Raw genomic sequence first — 20,014 nt, 5'->3', positions numbered from 1 at the left:
TATTTAATACTGAACTTTATCCTTCCTCAGCCTTAGGCATGTTGCCGATTTCTTTATTGGTGCCCCATTCCTACCTTGGATTAATAATGTTTCAGTGTTTTTGTTGATTGTACCCCATGAGATATTGTGTTTTTCTTATGGTAAGTTATGAAAATTAGCCTATAATTTCTAAAATAGATTTTTGAGCTTTGTATTTGAAAAAAGATTAATAAAAAGAGGATTTCAAAGAATACTGCTTTCATTAGGGCTGCTGTATTTTTTGTTAGCTGAAATGGTTTAAGACATCATGCATTTTCATTCAGGGTTTTATATGGGTTTTTAAACTATAGAAATCATTGAAAGAAACACATAAAACCTTGAATGAAATCTTGATTTTAGGTAAGGAAAACATAGGTATTACAGAATATACATTGTGACTGCCTGAAGAGAAACTTCCAAGCTTCATAAAATGTAAAAGTATCGAAAGTATTGAGTGGACTGGGTCTACAGTGTGTAGGAGTGCATGTCTTGGATTGTGCTAGCTTCCACGTTTTCCACAAAAGAAGCTGAATAAACAATATGGTGACTGAATGCCATTCTTGTTATGTAATAGCAGAGTCTCTGCTTTCTGTGGTTCTGTGGCTCAGAGCGTATAGGAACAGGCAGCAGAGCGAGTATAATCTGTCTCTAGGCTGCACTGCAAGTCGCTCTAGTTAATGTGTGCAGAGAATGTGTGGAAGCACTGTGGGGGCTGAAGTTCATTCAGAGAAACAAGGAGAGCTTGGTGTCCAAGTTTGAAGGTTACAGGTAACTCCTTCAGGATCCGGTAAGGTGAAATCCTCAGAATTAAACAGTTGTTTCTTGTGAGTTATTTTACCTTTATTTCTTTATGTTAGGTCTGCTTTATACAAATAGTGCCTGCTACAGGTTTCATTTCCTCATCGACAAAGACGAACACTATTGTTCCTATTGTTGTTGCATTTAAGCGTCTTCATTGACAATAGTAGAAATTCAATTTTGTTACAAATTTAGAAATTAGGGAAGGAATTGTCCTCCATTCATGTAAAGTTGTTTATGCTTGCCTCGCTTTTGTTGTTTTTTTCCTTTGGGTCCTGCATTTGATTTCGGGGACACAGAGTTAATTAAAGCCAACAGCAATTTGCTAACAGTTTGTTTGTGCATTGCAGGAATTAAAAGAGCAGTGATTTCTACTTGTTTTCAAATGTTAACAGCAGCAATTAATACTTTTTAAGTGTTTTAAAGTACAGTAACGATTCTATAGATTTATGGGACTGGCTACAGTATATCTACAGCAGATTATGTTATAGAAGTGGATGCAAAAAGTATTGGGGTCTTTCCTTAAAGAATTGTACTCCTGTGAAAAAGCCTGATAGGTGGTGTGCAGTAGCCCAAACTAACATCACTGTGGAAGTACTTATTCTACGCATGTCTCAAACATTTCATTCAAGTTGATAATGTAAGTTTGTGACATGAAAGCAGAACAAATCTATAGGCAATAGTGCATGAACAGTAGCATTTGCCATGACCGTTGGCCACCAATCCCCAAAACCAAAAAAAAAAACAGGGATGTAATTTAATGTGTCATGAACTACATGGTGCTTTTGTTATAAAACTACAGTATGTATGTTAGATATATCTTTTTCAGAATGACCCTCCTAAGCAACACTCTGATACATGTAACTAGCACTGAAAAAAATATAATGACTCATATTTGATGTAAAATATACTTTGAGAGCTCAGCTCCTGCAAATCAGAAATAGTGAGAAATGTGAATTGTGTTCCTTTATTTTAAAGTGCTATACCCATAATTAATTATTTTGTGATATTTGTAGGATCCCAAGGATCCTAATATAATATAGTGATTATATTGTATATTGATAATAGTGAGGAAAGGAATTGTATGTTTACAGGTAGGGCAAGCTTGTTTTCATTGAATGGCTTTTTTTTCTTATATTTGAAATTGCTCCTGTCCTGAAACCAAAAAGACTTGCAACCTCATACTTTGCGCTTGTGTGTGCGTTCGGTAAACTTAATTCTGTGTCAAAATGTTGGGTTCTTTGTCCTGCAAAAAGATGGTCTGAGCTGCATGTTTGAAGAAATTTGAATAATCTTCTTATGAACCACAGCAGCAATTGAATTGAAAACTGAAAAATGTAATCAATAGCCAAAGTTTTTTTTTTCAAATTTCTTTATTTTTTCAAAATAATCTTTATTTTTGCAGTAGATTATAAACAGTTGGCAGAAATGTGGCCCATCACACAAATTGCTCTTATTTTAAAATCCAAACATTGTAGAACTAAAAATTATAGTACCAATTGGTTAGTATTACACCATTATATTATTTTAATAGTAGTACACATGGAATGGACCTATGTAAAAATAGGTTCCTATAAGCCAAGCTCTGACTTTCTGGCCACAAGTTCTTTCCATTTTTAGTAAATATGTGGTTAATATAATTAACTCCTGATATTTAAAAACTGTTTGGCTGAAACCAGTCATGGTCAGTTTCATTGTATGAGCATACCATTAAAATAACAGTCAGGCAATAAGACTGCTAAATTGCCAACCTGCACCTTCTTTAACAAATCACCCATAATGGCTACATGGACATACAGTTTTCATTGTATTCAGCATACTGGACTACTTGGACATAATACATTGCATACACTATGGACACATAGCATATTGAGTTTTGTCTGTTTATTTTATTCCATTTCTATTGCACCATTATGTATTATTATGTAACCTTCTTTTGTAACTTTAATTTTGTGACCCCCCCGGTGAGCTCATAGAAAAGACATTTCATTGCCAGCAAATACTGCTGCATGCTGTATTGTGTGCATTTGATAAATAAACTTTGATTTGATTTGAATATTAAACCTGATTTTTCCTGCATACACTGAGATGACCACTGAAATCTGAGGACAAATCAATTGCCTCTGCCTAGAGAACTACTGTACCAATTGAATCTATCACATTTCACAACCAACCAAAATGTCTTCTATTTTGCACCTCAGAAGCTGCTGTGATAATTTCCCCTGAGGTGAATTGCTCCTGTTGTAGAACTGTTTGACCAGTTAACATGATTGATGGATTTGATTAGTATCATTCAGTTATCATTTGATGGATTTCTGCATAAATCACACCTTACAGTTATTGATTTCACCAAACTCAAATTACTATTGTCATGGGAACTGCTACAGTTAGTTATTTACTGTACCACTCTTCTAGTTATTTTGATTTTTTGTAAGTGTGCCTGGTTAAGGATTGGATTAATTAAAAAAAAAACTATAAGTATGTGCAATGACGCAAAGAGTAGATGAAGAAAACCATGTCTGGCTGACAGACTGAAGAACCCAATGAAGGCTGAGAATCAGACAAGATGGGAAATGTACAGTAAAGAAAAGGACAGAAAGCAGAGGTTGACAGAGATTAGCGAAACAAGACAGAAAGCTGTAGCAGACAGGACTGGTCAGTGAGAATAGGTCAACAACTATCAAAGTAGATCTAAGCAGGGCAGCTGCACCACTGCGTGGGGCTACAGGGTGGTAGCGTCGGTGCTGGGCAGGAAAAAACAGGGTGCGCTCAGCCAGAGTGGGTTCAAGGCAGAGGGAGAATCTATTGGGCAGGATTCAGTTCAGAAGGTATCTCAATGACTGAGCACCTGATCAGTGACAGGGCCCCCGATCAAATATCCTGAGCTTGATGGAACCAACAGCCATTAACTGATGGAAGGTCTTTGGGGGGTGGGGGGAAGACCCAAGTAAGTCTGAGCAGCCCCAGGAGGCGTTCGATTCCTTTTGAAAACGTGCCCATATTCCGAGGGGACCGAGGGCTGTGAGCTCTGGCTCACCTGCGTATAACACTATATGGTTTCAAAAGGATCAACCAATAGTTTAGCACAGGACAGGGACTACAATACAAGTAGTACCATCAATGTCACAGTTTTAGCATGTGCTGATGTGATGTTTAAAGAAAAATAAATGTACTCTATGCAACTTTGTTTGTTGTAAGTAGCAGGACACTATCTGATACATTGGTGTTAATAATCATTAGGACTTTGTTTGCAAATATTCCAGTATATTTGAAATATTTCCTCTAACAAGAGTGAGAAGATACTTGTCTAAGTACATCACAAATTTGACAATATGACTTTGGTTACACAATGTCTGAAAAGTAGATAAAAATGTCAGATTATGCTTGGCAGTAGTTAGAATTACAATGCAAGCAACTTGTAGCTCAGAATAAATTGGTTGTGATGACAAGTGATAACTCACTGCATCTCAGATATACAAGCAAACTAGAAAGGAGGAACCAAAATATACTAAGAGGCAGTGTAGACAGTATTTGTACAATAGCCTTAGGGCCTTACAGCCTGATCTTATCAGATCTCAGAAACTAAACAGATGGGTGCAAATAGTACCAGTATGAGAGCTATCAAAAGAAAACCAAGCTGCTGCTCAATGCGCACCAGGAAGTGGCACTCTTTTCTCTGAACCACATTTTCAGACCAAAAGCCCAGTATAACAGGGGATAGTGCTGTAGGATTCTCTCCTTAAGAGAAGACATTAAATTAAGGTTCTGACTTAGTTATTAAAAATAACATGACACCGATTGTCCAACTAGTGGTGTTCACCTTCATTTCCTTGTTTAATTCCACTTTGGCCTTGTACAAATTGTTCTACCTGAGGTTAGACCTTAACTCAGCTGATGAAGTAGCTTCTCACTTACTCCTCTCATTTGCTGTGCAACATAGGCTGCAATTTTCTTAAAGCAGCCAAGCCGTTCAAATTGCAATAAACCTGAACCAGATCACCCCAAAGCTTTTCAAGATGAAGATCCACAATTTTAGTATTATCATGCATTATGGTGGCATCAGCAGATCCTATGCAAAATTCTTAGTTCACAGATGTAAATGCTAAGCCAATCCATGGTTAGAAACCATGTAATCAAAGAATACCAAACATGAGACAGAGACAGAAGTATCCCTAAAGTGCAAAATCAGTAACCAGGAGTCTACAGCCATAGAGAAGTCAGAATCAAAAGCCAGAGACCAACAAGAGACCACCACAACAACAAGGAGACAGAGCAGCTCAGACAGGAGACACCCAATACTGAGCAAAGAGTGGTATGCGAAGTAGGCTTAAGTAAGGGAGAGAACATTGGTGTGTTTGATTGATTAATTGGAGACTGCATGAGAATGTGATGTGCATTATTGAAGGAGATTAGATCTTCTGGAGCGAGACGCAGGTGACGTAACACTGTGATCATGTGTGGTGTTAATAGCCATTTCATTGACATCATTATCTGCAATCATCATGGATCCAAGAAATGACATAGGTTGTTGTGAAAAAAGAAATCAATTTATGCTTCCTCGACCAATGGCACACCAAACTTTAGAATATGCCAGTGAAATGTTACAGAGGTTTAATTTTTACCTGAAATGCAATAGTGTCTGCATTGAAGCAAAGGCTTTGTGGTTGACAGCTGTGGTAAGTAAGAAGTTTTACACCATAATACGACCATATTATTTACCTTTAATTTTTGGTTTCAATCTGACATTTCAGACACTTGCTACACATTTACAACCTTCAGTCTGATAAGTAATTTCTGCAATTGCATGCAACAGTCATAAAATTACCAAGGTATAATGAAAGAGAATTTCTGGAAGTTTGATACAGTAGTTACAGTATTGTATAATTGTTTCTAGTAGATATACTGGGATTTTCTTTTACATATACAGTAAAACAAGTAAATTAATTATGCTGATTGACACTTTCTCATCTTCAGGGGTTGTACTGTGAAAGCATGTGAGGTCACCGTTTTAAGCAATACAAGCTGTACACCTGTGATGTATGATTTGTACTCGCTTGTAAAGAATGTCTGACAGTTTGAAAGAACTCAACTTTATAGTCTTGAACAGAAAAGACTAAGACAACATTAGATTTACAAGGCAATGATAAAGACAAACCAAAAGACTTATTCAAAATGAACAATGAAACACAAACCAGAGGATATAAGTGAAAACTCTGTGGAAATGCCTTTAAAATTGACAACAGGAGACACCTCTTTACTCAAAGGGTCATGGGAGTATGGAACAAGCTATGTTGCTGAAGCTTGGTTTCTTTCGATAAACAGATGGGCTAGATGGGCTAGATGGGCTGAATAACTCCCTCTCGTTCGTAAACGTTCTTATACTTTTATATTCTTGAATGTTAAACGAGAAGCCACACTAGCAAGCAAAGGACTTTAATCGATGCCCTGTCCTAGGCAGTCACTGATGCCTGATCCCTCACGTCACCACCAAAATTTCCATAATTCACAAAATCAACCACTGCTTAGAGAGCACTGTGCGCTGCTTCCAACCTCCAAAGGACACAAAAAATTATACAGATATTCTGAAGTATACATAAAGCATATAGTGCCTTGACAGGGTACAATAGAAGATGCTGCCTCTATACTGTTAAATAAATAAACCTGGAGAAAGTACCAAAAGCACCAAAAAATTCATAACCACTTATTTAATTGTTTCCCAGTTTGAGCTGAAGTAATGTAATGTTCTGTAATGTATTCTAAAAGAAAAATGTTCACTTAGAATGTGCCCTCACTTAAGAGCTTAGGATCTAGGGTGTAAATATTGTTTACTTGAAATATGGAAACAGATCTCACTGTGTTAATTGACAAATTAAAATTTGAAACATTTGCTGTAAAAAGTACACTTAATTATCATATCTCAAAATCGAAACAAGACTCAGGCCTGGTCACTACTGTGATGGGAGTCCTCTAAGGAAGTCTCTTCCCTGTTGTCCTTCTCCACTTACTTCCAGATTCCGGACCGTCTACATATGGTCCTGAACCACCCTTCCAGGTTACTGTTGTAAGTGGTTTTACAGTAGATTGCTGTCAGCGGTGACATCCTTCAGATGAAGCATTAAAGCAAGGTCCCAACAAGTCCTCACAGAACCGCAGAGTTAACCCTGGTGTACTGTCTAATCTACAGTCTTGGCTTGCACAATCTGCACTCCATAAAGTTCTATTTTTATTCAGTTGTGCAACAGCTTCTGCCACATGCCACCCAGGTGGGTGCTGCTTTTCAGTGGTGGATAAAATGAATACCCTCTTATAATAAAGCACATGGAAATTCTTCTGAATGAAAAACACTACATAAATACAATGATTTTTATTTTTTGTTGCATATACAACCTGCAAGGATTTGCTGCAAAGGCAAAATGATCTATTTATTGTCTCATTTTATGCTCAATAAATTTTACAGTCATCAAATATGTCCCTGATGAATTTCCTGTAATCTCTGTGGTTAATGATTAGCACGTACAACATATAAAGCTCTTCTGTAGATCAGTACTACCAGCCAAAGCTAGTCAGCCATATTGCTGATACTGAGATTCTGGATTCTTTCAAGAAATGGTTGCACGCGATTCGTGAGTCAATTAGTCACTCACTACCTTGCCGATCTGGAGAGACCCAGCTCAACCTTTTTTATAATCTTACCAAAGAATTCCGAAAATAAAAAGTTTAGAAATATATACATTTCTGGCATCAAAAAGCCTTCAGGTGCAGAGACAGACTGGCACCCCTCTTTTCACAAGGAGTAACAAGAACCAACAAAAAAATGCATTTAGGAAAGTTCATTTAAGGATATTTATAGATACTTATAGACATTTTAGCTTATCCCACTTGGCTGGGTTAAGACCAAACACCTGGCTGTAAGATGAAGAATCTGTGACCCCCATGCAGAAAGAGGAGTGAAACCGAGGGTGAAAAGGTAGAGATGGGGTGGAGGAAATATGCAAAGGGATGAATTCAAGGCAGACAGGAGCTCACTAAGGTATGTTTAGATTTCTGAGGACTGACATTGCCAAGAATTGTTAGTTAGAGCAGTGGAGCTGAAACAGGCCTTGGTTGGTATCGTTACAGATGAACCTTCATTTAAAACACCATTTATTGGTCCACGAAAACATGTAACCTATGGGCCTCTTATTTATCAAATTATCTGTTTACACGTCAGAGAAATTGAATCACCCACTCGTGTTCTCAGTTTCAATGTGAATGGAAAACCTGACCGTGCACATACAGAATTTTGATAAGCAATTTTATCAGACATCGCCAACCCAGCTCTTAGAGCACTCCAGTTTAACACAATTTTGTAGGTGACCATAGATAAATACATACATTAAATTACATATATTCCATTAAATACATACAGTAAATCATAGATCTCTAAAGGCTTGAACAAAAATAGCTTATGATCAATCGCAGGTTATTTGGTAAATTAAGTAATTTACAAGTCATTGGGGACAAAACCCATCAGCTCTCAAGGACTAGTATTGATTGAGCAGGACTTGAAGTCCTATTTGGGGTGAAAACACGCTAGATTGAGGATCTCCAGAATCAGAAATTCTGAATTAAAACCTTAATATTCTACAGATAAGAAACCATAACCAGAATCTGGACATTGATATTTTCATTTCTTTGCATTCTGTCCCCATTTTTTCAAAGCGAAGACACCAGAAGGTACAAAGTGCCATTTCTTACACTTGTAGAAGGTATCTACTGTATAAACAATTTAATTAAACAAAATTAATTAAGAGTAGAAAATTACAGCATTATTTCAATACCGGGCTGCTTTTTCCTTTGAGCATGATATATGCATTGATAGGATGATTAGTTTATGAAAAACGAATCATATTTAAGTAGGACATTCAATTCAGTCAAGAAAAATTGCTTTAAGTGTGGATTGGGGAAGGTGTTTGTCAATTCTGCACCTCCAGAATTTCTCAAAATTGATTTCTACTAAATACATTACCAAATAAAATGTTTTAGATAATAAATGTGTCAAAATAACCCAGTTTGGTTATGGAACATTTACATTAAAAACTATGATAAAAGTACTGTATATGAATGTGAAATACAATCATTATTATAATGAAGCCTATATTGAAACCAACACGATTTTAGTTAACATATTAAACATTAAGTAACATGTCAAGACTACTATCTTGAAATAACTATTTGGCTAAAATTAGTTTTCACCAGTAACATGCTGAACCATATGTAAAAAAAGTAATAATATTTTCAGCATTGTTGGGTCTCCCCCCAACACTCTGTGGTCAAAGGTTAATCTGCCTGCTCACTTTGGAATGCCAGATTATAACAGGACTTGATGATCAGGCAGAATCAACTTTCACTATTCACAGATTGTAACATTTCCAGCCTCCTCAAACTTTTAGTGCAAAAGGGCTCTGAATCCAAACACAGGTCTTCAGTCAATTTTTTTAAAGTATTACTTCAGGGCTGTGTGAAAGGCACAAATCCTATTTGCCATCACCTGCTGCTTCCTAATGAACTGAAAGAAATCCTGTCTGTCTTTAGCCAACCAGAAGTGCAGCACTGTCATAGAGGACACACACCTGTATGCAGATGGCTTCTACACAGCCATATATGGAAAATTAATTGACACCTTTAGCTCAGGTATAAGGCAAAGTCCAGATACTGTAAAGAGTGAAAACAGCAGTTCTGAGCACTAACCTGCTGCCTCTTCTCCAGCACACCCTCCCAGACACAGTTCAGTTAATTAGCTCATTAGGTAAGTGCATTTTAAATATTGTTTTCATGATCTGTTATTAACTTACAGGTTGTATAACAAACGGTGTGTTTTCGAATCACATATTTAAAATAAGTGTGATCTTTGTACTCTTAATTTCTGCAATGTGTTATTGTGTGTGTTAGCTGTATTAGCCTTTTGGTTTATGGTGATTGCTCTTCTCAGAATATAATTATGGATCAACACACACTGCTGGATATACTGTAGTATTTTGAAAAAACAATTTTTAATTTACTGTTCAACTATGGTTTGATCAAATAAAAAACATGATTTTCTTGTTTTAAATAGTTTTGTTTCAGCATATGTTCATAAAAGATATTTTGTAGAAGCGTACTAGGATTATACATGAGTCAGGCAGTCCATTCAGAATCAGTAAATTAAATAGGGTGTGTTCATATACTCTAGAATGCCATAGGCAATCATACATCAAGAGTGAGAATGTAGTGCAGGTTATATCAGACTTATACTTGTATTAAAAGAGGTGATTGTTGCAAAGAGGAATTGCTAGGAATTGGAAGGAGTCCATTTTTGACACATTCAAGTGTTTTCCAAGACAACAAAAAATGATGAGGTTACAGTACTTTAATTAATTAATGAAATGTAAGGAAGTCCTTGTCTTTTTCAGATAGGTCACTGTATAGGATTTGTTGAATTACTTGTAATTTTGGAGTTTGGCAACAGTCCTGAAGGTTTGTGCTTATTCACATGTACTGTATAGAGAAATAATCAGATGATAATGGAGGTCTAGGATCAGATGTTGATCTCATGGCAAAAAAAAAACAATACAAGGACAAAGGTCTCTTTTCAAGCTCAAAGACAGTGGAAAGTCAGAAAAAGAAGCAGCAAACAGCAAGAGGAAATGATATAGACAACATTTTGAGTAGACTCTGTGTACTTGTGTGTGTATTTCATATACATGTATCTTCATTATCAAAAATACATAAAACACACAATTTACCTTAACCACAAAGTAGCATTGTGGGCTTCAGTTTCCTTCTGACCAGGCAGTGTAGCTACCAAATTAATATATACTTAGATATTATAAATAGTATTATGTATGTATGTTAAAAAACCAAACATCTACATCTACCAGGAGTGACATGAAAGATCACTTTTGTATGCTGCATTAGATTATAAAGGAAAACATTCTGTTAATGTACTGTACCAACCTCTAGAGAAATTTTCTTTTGCTTTAAATAAATTACAGGCATTTTCTTTTTAATTAAACATTTCACCAAAGACAGTTCTCTAATTATACTTTATATAAGGTTCTATGAGGGTGTGGCATAGCATAGTGGGTAAGTCTTTGGACTCATAAGTTACAGGATGTGAATTCAGGTCCCTGTTGCAAAATCTGCAGTTGTGCTGTGTGCATATATGGTTATTACTTCAAAACAATAATGAACACCTCCAAGATAAATCTAAACGCTAAATAATAAATGTTTTTTTTTATTCTGTCTTGATACCTACAAATGTTGAATTTGGTCATTATGAACAAAACAGGAAAGCTAAAGACCCATGTGCAAAAAAAACAATCAAACTGAATAAATGAAATCCCTAATAAAATTACCACAGGACTCTATGTTTCTTAATAATAGAAACAGCCCTTTCACTTTTTAGATTATTTCATCAATATATACATGCTTTACATCTTGTTTCTGTGCCTCCATTCCCTACAGACAGAGCTCAAGCTCTAGAGAAACGTGCCCTTGATGTTCTTGCAGCAGGGATGGTGCCTCATTAGCACAGCTGGAAGACGAGATTATGGAGGATCGTTAGTAGTTCAGTGTACCCTGAAATGGTCACAACACCGGCATTTTTTTCTTTCCCTAACTACTAAGTGTTAAATTGTAGTAGTAGATGGTCTACTACTAGGTATATTAGTGAATCACAGTTAGCTGTATAAATTTCAAGTCCTCACTTTCCAGTGAGTGGTTTGGGCAAGCTTACTTCATCGCATTTTGTGTGCACTGTGTGCTACCACTGTTCAAAATCCCCAACCTGGTATAAGCCACTCCCTTCAGAAGGCTTTACGAGGCTAGTTTTGTTTCCAGGATGTCAAAATCAGGGCCCTAGTGATCATTGTAAAGGTTATTGACTGTAGGAAATGTGAGAACTTTTACTCAAATTGTTTGACATCAAGTGTTCTCTTCAATAGTTCAATCAAGCCCTGATTAATGATCTGAATACTGAGATTTAATATGGTAATTCACCTGGCTGAGGGGGATGACACCCCCACTCCTTTACTGAGGGATGAACCAGAGATCAGCTGCAAGGGTGAAAAGTGGGTGGAGGGAGAGGTACTGTAGTAAAACTAAATGCACATGCGAAGATGCAAGAACCATGGTATTTTTAATTAGGTTTGTGAAATGAGTGAGGTTAGGGTTTAACCTCCTCCCCAACGTTTGTTTTAAACTCCATTCTGTTTCACCCTGTGTTGCATAATGTTTGAAGATTGATGGAAGTTCAAGAACAGCAATATAAGCTGTAAATCTGATACAGGGCATGGGAAATTAGAACTATTGCCCAACTTTACTTTTCTTATCAGTAAATATATACTGTATACAGCTATAACTCTGTCCTTTGAAATACCTCTGAAAAAATACAACATCTACATCTCAACATCTAAAAATGTAACATCTGCAGGTTCTTGATTCGGTTTGGCCGACAGAGTCTTGGATGAAATAAAAGCAGAGCACACGCAAAGTAAGAAGCATGATATTTATAACACGGTACATGGAATGAGTGAGGGCAAAGTTTGACCTCCTCCCTAACTTCTGCTTCAAACTCCTTATTGCTTCCCCCTGTGTTGCATAATGTTTGTGGATGAATGGAAGCAGTGTGTCATATGGTTTTTAAATGGTTGCTCCAGCATCCTATCACCTCACAAAGAGATGAAAAAAGAATTCCTACCTCATCACTTGCTTCTGAGGGAAGTGGCTTTGGTGTCTCTCACCTGTAGCCAAATCTGGATTTGTGCTTGCACAGACAGATCATTCAAGCCCATTGTGATGTGAACTGTGTCTTGTGTGTTTCATAGTAATGTCACACATTAAAGTAAGGAGGTGGATTATTATCCTGCTGGAACTAAATGTAGATTTACCGTATATCTTGATTAATACAGATACAGGTAGGGGGAACACCCTTTGGAACCCAGTTCATAGTTAATGCCCATGTCCGAGTTAATACCCATGTCTGGATGAGAATCAGCGCTCATTTAAGGAACTACTGCTTTCCTATTATATAACCAAACTGCACAACTGATAAGCCTGAAATTATTTTTGAGTGTAGCAATGCATTTAATGGACCTGTGGACAGCTGTAAAAAAATAAATGCATGGGTCAACTGATAAAATGATTGTGGCTTCCCCTGAATGAGTGGCTTTAAAAAGTGGGTATCAGGTATCATTATAGCTCAAACAAAAGAGATAATATCTGTTTATAATATTTGATATATAAAGATATATACTGTAGATATCTATACAGACATAGATTCTTTGTAGAAATATATACAGTGCCTTGCGAAAGTATTCGGCCCCCTTGAACTTTTCAACCTTTTGCCACATTTCAGGCTTCAAACATAAAGATATAAATTTTTTATTTTATGTGAAGAATCACCAACAAGTGGGACACAATTGTGAAGTGGAACGAAATCTACTGGATTTTTGAAACTTTTTTAACTAATAAAAAAATGAAAAGTGGGGCGTGCAAAATTATTCGGCCCCTTTACTTTCAGTGCAGCAAACTCACTCCAGAAGTTCAGCGAGGATCTCTGAATGATCCAATGTTGTCCTAAATGACTGATGGTGATAAATAGAATCCACCTGTGTGTAATCAAGTCTCTGTATAAATGCACCTGCTCTGTGATAGTCTCAAGGTTCTGTTGAAAGCGCAGAGAGCATCATGAAGACCAAGGAACACACCAGGCAGGTCCGTAATACTGTTGTGGAGAAGTTTAAAGCCGGATTTGGATACAAAAAGATTTCCCAAGCTTCAAACATCCCAAGGAGCACTGTGCAAGCGATCATCTTGAAATGGAAGGAGTATCAGACCACTGCAAATCTACCAAGACCTGGCCGTCCCTCTAAACTTTCAGCTCAGACAAGGAGAAGACTGATCAGAGATGCAGCCAAGAGGGCCATGATCACTCTGGATGAACTGCAGAGAACTACAGCTGAGGTGGGAGAGTCTGTGCATAGGACAACAATCAGTCTTACACTGCACAAATCTGGCCTTTATGGAAGAGTGGCAAGAAGAAAGCCATTTCTCAAAGATATCCATAAAAAGTCTCGTCTAAAGTTTGCCACAAGCCACCTGGGAGACACCCCAAACGTGTGGAAGAAGGTGCTCTGGTCAGATGAAACCAAAATCGAACTTTTTGGCCACAATGCAAAACGATATGTTTGGCGTAAAAGCAACACAGCTCATCACCCTCAACACACCATCCCCACTGTCAAACATGGTGGTGGCAGCATCATGGTTTGGGCCTGCTTTTCTTCAGCAGGGACAGGGAAGATGGTTAAAATTGAGGGGAAGATGGATGCAGCCAAATACAGGACCATTCTGGATGAAAACCTGTTGGAGTCTGCAAAAGACCTAAAACTGGGACGGAGATTTATCTTCCAACAAGACAATGATCCCAAACATACAGCAAAATCTACAAAGGAATGGTTCACAAATAAACGTATCCAGGTGTTTGAATGGCCAAGTCAAAGTCCAGACCTGAATCCAATCGAGAATCTGTGGAAAGAGCTGAAAACTGCTGTTCACAAACGCTCTCCATCCAACCTCACTGAGCTCGAGCTGTTTTGCAAGGAAGAATGGGCAAGAATTTCAGTCTCTCGATGTGCAAAACTGATAGAGACATACCCCAAGCGACTTGCAGCTGTAATCGCAGCAAAAGGTGGCTCTACAAAGTATTAACGCAAGGGGGCCGAATAATTTTGCACGCCCCACTTTTCATTTTTTTATTAGTTAAAAAAGTTTCAAAAATCCAATAGATTTCGTTCCACTTCACAATTGTGTCCCACTTGTTGGTGATTCTTCACATAAAATAAAAAAAATATATCTTTATGTTTGAAGCCTGAAATGTGGCAAAAGGTTGAAAAGTTCAAGGGGGCCGAATACTTTCGCAAGGCACTGTAGATGTACAGTATGACTTGGACACTTATAAATGTTTTTAATGATCTTTAAATAACATTGGTTATGCATATTTATACATATTTACTTTTATTACTTGCTAATAAATACTGATCCATCAGGTAATACTGTGAGTATCTTTTCTGAATCACTTTCATTTTGAAGAGCCATGAATATGTAATTAATAAAATCCAAAAAGGTTACCCTGGAACTTGCTCAAACATTTCTGTAACATCAATAATCCAAAGATCAAGTGATAAAAATCAGGGGTGATAAAGTGGGTGATGAAATAAACTGGGCAGTAGATAATCAGCTTATGCAGATCACAACAGAATGGCAACAGTAATTGGTCATTTAGTTCTTATAATGGAGAACTCCATCTTGTCATAAAGTCTGAAAAAGAAACATACTTATACCTTATACCTGTAATATTTAATTGGTAGCACAAGGCGAAAAGCTAAGTATGAAAATAAAATGTAGAAATTACAGCATGTGCAGTATCTGTTTAGAATGTTATGAATTAACAAACTCAGGATGGTGGAATAATTAACTTTGAGGTCGATATTTATCCCAGATAGCATTTACTTATAAAATGATTGAATTTTCAACCAATAGCACCAGCAGAATTAGTCAGGGAGGAGGAATTTTATACTGTATATTAATTGCAACAGAAATATTTACCTAGTTCAAGAACAGAATACCGTATAAACCATAAATCTGCTACAGGACAAGGGGAATTAAAGGAATTGCACAAGTTTCTTATCAGTAAATATACAGTATATATATACAGCTATAACTCTGTGTCCTTTGAAACACATCTGAAAAAAAATAATAAACCTCTGCAAATTTAACGTTTGCCAATTCACTTAGATTCTCAATTTGGTTCAGCAAACAGGGTCTTGGATGAAATAAAAGTTGAGTAGGATGAAACCGAACTGAAACCTATTAACCGCAACTTTCAAATTAATTGTACAACAGATTAGTACCGTGAGACTGTATCTTTGCTCCCTGCCCATTACCCACTAGCCATTATTGCAACGTTATATTGTAATGAACACTCCTGCTTCTGTGTTAGCTATGTGGGGATTGATAGGCTGCAGATGACTTTGTCAGAGATCCTATAGTTTTATTGCCTGTTTCTTAACAGTGGGGCTTGCTAATCACAGAGGCAGAGAAAGGGGTTTTCACCTTATTTTAACTTATTACTATACGTTTGTGATTACAGTTCTTTCTTTTAGTTATATTATCTAAATGACCTTAAAGCCAATTAATGCATTAGTACTATAATGATCATATTAAGGAGGGTTAATCATGTCTTTCAAATGTATTATATACTGTAGTACATTATGTGACGGTATGGGGTGGACTTACGTGGTTATGTGAATTTGGCTGTTCGCAATGGTTCTCGGCACCGAACCCTTGAATGTTGAGACCCTACTGTACTTGTGAAAATGTAGTATATAAAGTAGCAGTAGGAGAAAATAAAACCTATTATCGAAGAAAATCGAATGTCTAGTCTCGGAAATAAAATGGAAAATCTAAACTATTCCATTTCATTGTATAAAGAGGGAAAAGGATGTGAATAATGAGTCTTTACCAATATAGAATGTTCCATCAAAGTCACTTGACTCCTCCTCTCCAGGTGAATACTGGATCCCAGGGCATTAGAATCAACAGCATGACTGGCAAGCATTAACTACTCTGTTGTGTGTTAGCTCAGTGTGGGCATCTGTGGTCTATTTCAAGACAGATCAACATGCTTTTGCTTGTAGTAAGCAGTAGTCTTTTCACCTGCACACCTAGAATTTAATGAGCATTGTTTGGCTGTGCAAGTTTTCTGGGATGAATAAGATTTTATCACAGAAAAACAGCCTTGGTTGCAGCCTGTTGTCAAAATTAGCAAAGACCTCTTTGAAAGAAACAAAATTTGATCAAGATACCACATTGCAAATGCATAAAGAAAATTCCATACCATGAAACAATTCCAGAAGTCTTGGTATCCAAAGAGCATTCTAACATGCATAGGTTATAGTTACAGACATGTACTGTAGATATACCTTATATCATTTATATAGTTCTAAATCTGCTTTCCCAAATTCCAAGCAGGTTTCCTATAAATCAGCAGCTTCTTAGGATCAGGTGAAAGGAATTTAGTTGGAAGGGTTAATTGGCTCAAGGTGGCCTTCTTATAGTAATCATACATTGATGATGCTTTTTGAAAAATGTTGGTCCTCTGTGTTTCTAGTCTGCTGTTAATTTCTCTGCAAAGCTCTCCACAGTTTATTTTATTCCTATTAGAAAAAAAAACTACCTTACATATCCTATTATTTCCCCTTTTACCTGATTGATACTTAGTAACAGACTGTCTAATGCAGAGATACACTAACAAAAGCATTTACTATTGACATTGATAAATAACTTAATATTGGATCGAATGAGCTCCTCTTATTATTTTTTTTTCAAACACAGGGAGCTCAGTACATTAATCTGACTGTACCTGTTTGAAATACAAAACCATTTTTTGCCTGATAAACTGGAATTTTACATTTCAATTTAACTCTACATGTTTTCTTCATAATGGACATGTAATTTGCTGTGGGGTGTAAAAGAGCAGCTAACAAAAATGAAAAAAATATTCTTTATTCCCCGTAGCTTTCATTTCCTGACAGATGTTTCAGTCACCATAACAATACAATGCAGTCTCCTGAAGATAAAATGTAACTAAGCAATAAATTCAACCCCAGAGCAGAGCCCGAATCTCCTGCATTATTAGTATAACAAAACACTTTGTGTAATTAGTAGGTGTATCCTGAGGGAGGGAAGATTTGCAACATGCAGGTTTCATGCTGTTTACTGGCAAAGGGATACCATTTGGAAGCATGCTATTCAAAAAGAGATTCAATTCAGCTCTGTAGAAATATTGAAACAGCTGCAGAGCCTGTATAGTCCCGATGACAGCAGAAAGCAAATGAGAATGCTGTGTGCTATACATATTACAAGCCTCTCTTTTTGCCCACTGAGTTTCCTGTTTGGCAGGATTAGGTTTTATTCCTCAGGTGTGACGGTACTGATAAAACCTTTTCTGCGTAAAAGCTTGTTTGTTTTCACCAAAACAATTTGTGCAGTTAGTGGTAGTGCATGATTTCTCTTCTGGTCCGATATACAGAACAGATATGGAGGTGCAGTTAAATATTTTTTGTTCCTGCTTAAACTCTATTAAATCATACCATGTTGTAATATTTATGAAAATCTGTATTTTGGATCATGAATGTTTGCTGAAATCCACAGCCTGTATCTGTATAACATTTGAAAAGTGTTAAACGTCTCTCACATGAGTTACAAAGCTTTATCTTCACTCTGGCTATCATGAAATAAAGATCAAAGCCAAATGCTGTGGCTTTGTCCTCCAAAGCCAGTCTAAAGTAAACTGAAGAATATTTTTTTCAAGACACCAAAGAACTGTGAAATATATTGCATCTCAAAAGTATTGTAAAGGTAAAAAAAAACAAGGTCCTTTGTTATCAGGGCAGCCAAAACAAGTGACATTAACAAACACTTTCAAGGAATAGGGGTGGTGTTTCACTTTTGTTGGTCTTTCTTACAACTTAAATTTGAAGTTCCTACCACAAGAGAGACATTTCTAAAGTCAATGTTCAGAATCATCAAGATTGTTAATGAGTAACTCTGGTATAATGATAGCAAACCACCACCTTTCTTATTGTGTTACAAGAGATAACATTTATGTAAGTAGCTGATAACAGCTCTTTCCATTGTACTTCAAATTTGCTCAACACAAAATACAAGTTTCTGATACTATAAACTGTATAAAAGTGAAAGAAACTCATCCTACAGTACTTAAATGAAAAGTGGAAAAAGAAGAGAAAAAAGCATTATGGAAAATGTAAAATGCTGCTAATCAGAAATGGTCCATTACAGAATCTTTAAAAATCTAGCAAATAATGAACTCAGTCCAATATTAATAACTAAGTACAAATATATTACATTGAACATTATGAATATTATTCTATATTTTATTATATATGATATTTATTACGCTCTGTATATGGACCTGTTTTCAAATTTTTGCAAATGTGTTTCTTTTTCCCCACACAAGTTTCGCAGTCAGAAGCTGTGAGCCCTTTAATGAATGATACTTTCTGTTGCTATAGGACATTGTATTTTCTAGTTCTTTGTCAGTGATGTGCTATTTATAGTTCTGTGACACTGCAAGCCCTGTAAACAAGATGTGCTGTAAGGTCTGAAAATCTGAGGATTGCATATATAAATAAGATCTGTTTTTCACATACACAAGCCTCACCCTTTTTAATATGAAGTACAAATACAAGACAAACCACTTGAAAGGTACAGTGGAGGAACAAATCTTAAAAGGCAAAGTGAAAATGCAACTTACATTGCAAATTATTTTCATGCCTGTGGCTTCCAATCTTTCTGGACAATTTATTTAGGTTACTGGTCTGTTGTTTGCTTTTGTTCTTCGTAAGGATCTTCCATCAAGAAGGCACGATGCCGCAAGTCAAATCCCAGGTTTCAAAAGTCCTCAATAAAACAACTCCTGGTTTGCAGATATGGAGAATCGAGGTGAGAATTAACTCTGAAGAGTTTTTTCATTAAAACCCTGCAATTTCCTATTCATGTGCTGGCTCCTCTGTCTATAACCTCTTATTTTAGATATTTGATGTTACAGCTAATTAACATTTAATGGATTAGTTGATGTCATTTGCATTGGCTTTAAACTGTAGTTTTTACCACATGATGAAATATATCAATTTGGCATAAGAATGCTTATAGCTACTGCTGTCACTGTTTCTCTGGATTGGATGGTGTTGAAACATCAGAAATAATTTTGATATCACTGATCTTCTTTTGCAGAATATGGAGATGGTCCCTGTTCCTCCCAAATCCTATGGGAATTTTTTTGAAGGAGACAGCTACATCATTTTATATGTAAGTCAGTTTTCATCAAACGGACTTCCTTAAATACAATAATGTCTGAACTGCAGCATACCATCCAAACTACATAATCTTTTCACAACATGACAAAATAGCTAAAGGAAGGGTTATATGCCACAAACATAGCAAAACAATTTAAATCATTCTTACATGTATAACATTTCAACTACTGAAGGTTTACTGCTGGTAACAAGGAGTACAAAGAAGAGGTGTATTGTATAACGTATTGATCAATTGAAAGCATTTCTTAATGAAAAATGTGATGAAGTGTGCCCTGAATGAC

At 36.4% G+C, this 20,014-nt stretch overlaps 1 protein-coding gene across 5 annotated transcripts in view; it reads left to right on the top strand.

The window, feature by feature from the left end:
• Nucleotides 1-652: 652 nt before the first annotated feature.
• The window catches only part of vil1 (villin 1), a 32,590-nt gene continuing 13,228 nt past the window's right edge, over nucleotides 653-20,014 (top strand). The window contains exons 1-3 of one of the 5 annotated variants that reach the window (XM_069196241.1): nucleotides 653-786; nucleotides 19,263-19,359; nucleotides 19,651-19,725. In XM_069196241.1, the coding sequence (XP_069052342.1) occupies nucleotides 19,285-19,359; nucleotides 19,651-19,725 (150 nt within the window). In that variant the 5' untranslated portion in view covers nucleotides 653-786; nucleotides 19,263-19,284. The other 4 variants (XM_069196238.1, XM_069196240.1, XM_069196237.1 and 1 more) reach the window with 4 other exon arrangements.

The sequence above is a fragment of the Lepisosteus oculatus genome, chromosome 12 (genome assembly GCF_040954835.1).
Source record: "Lepisosteus oculatus isolate fLepOcu1 chromosome 12, fLepOcu1.hap2, whole genome shotgun sequence".
Classification (NCBI taxonomy): Eukaryota; Metazoa; Chordata; class Actinopteri; order Semionotiformes; family Lepisosteidae; genus Lepisosteus; species Lepisosteus oculatus.
This window is presented reverse-complemented; position numbering and strand designations above follow the sequence as displayed.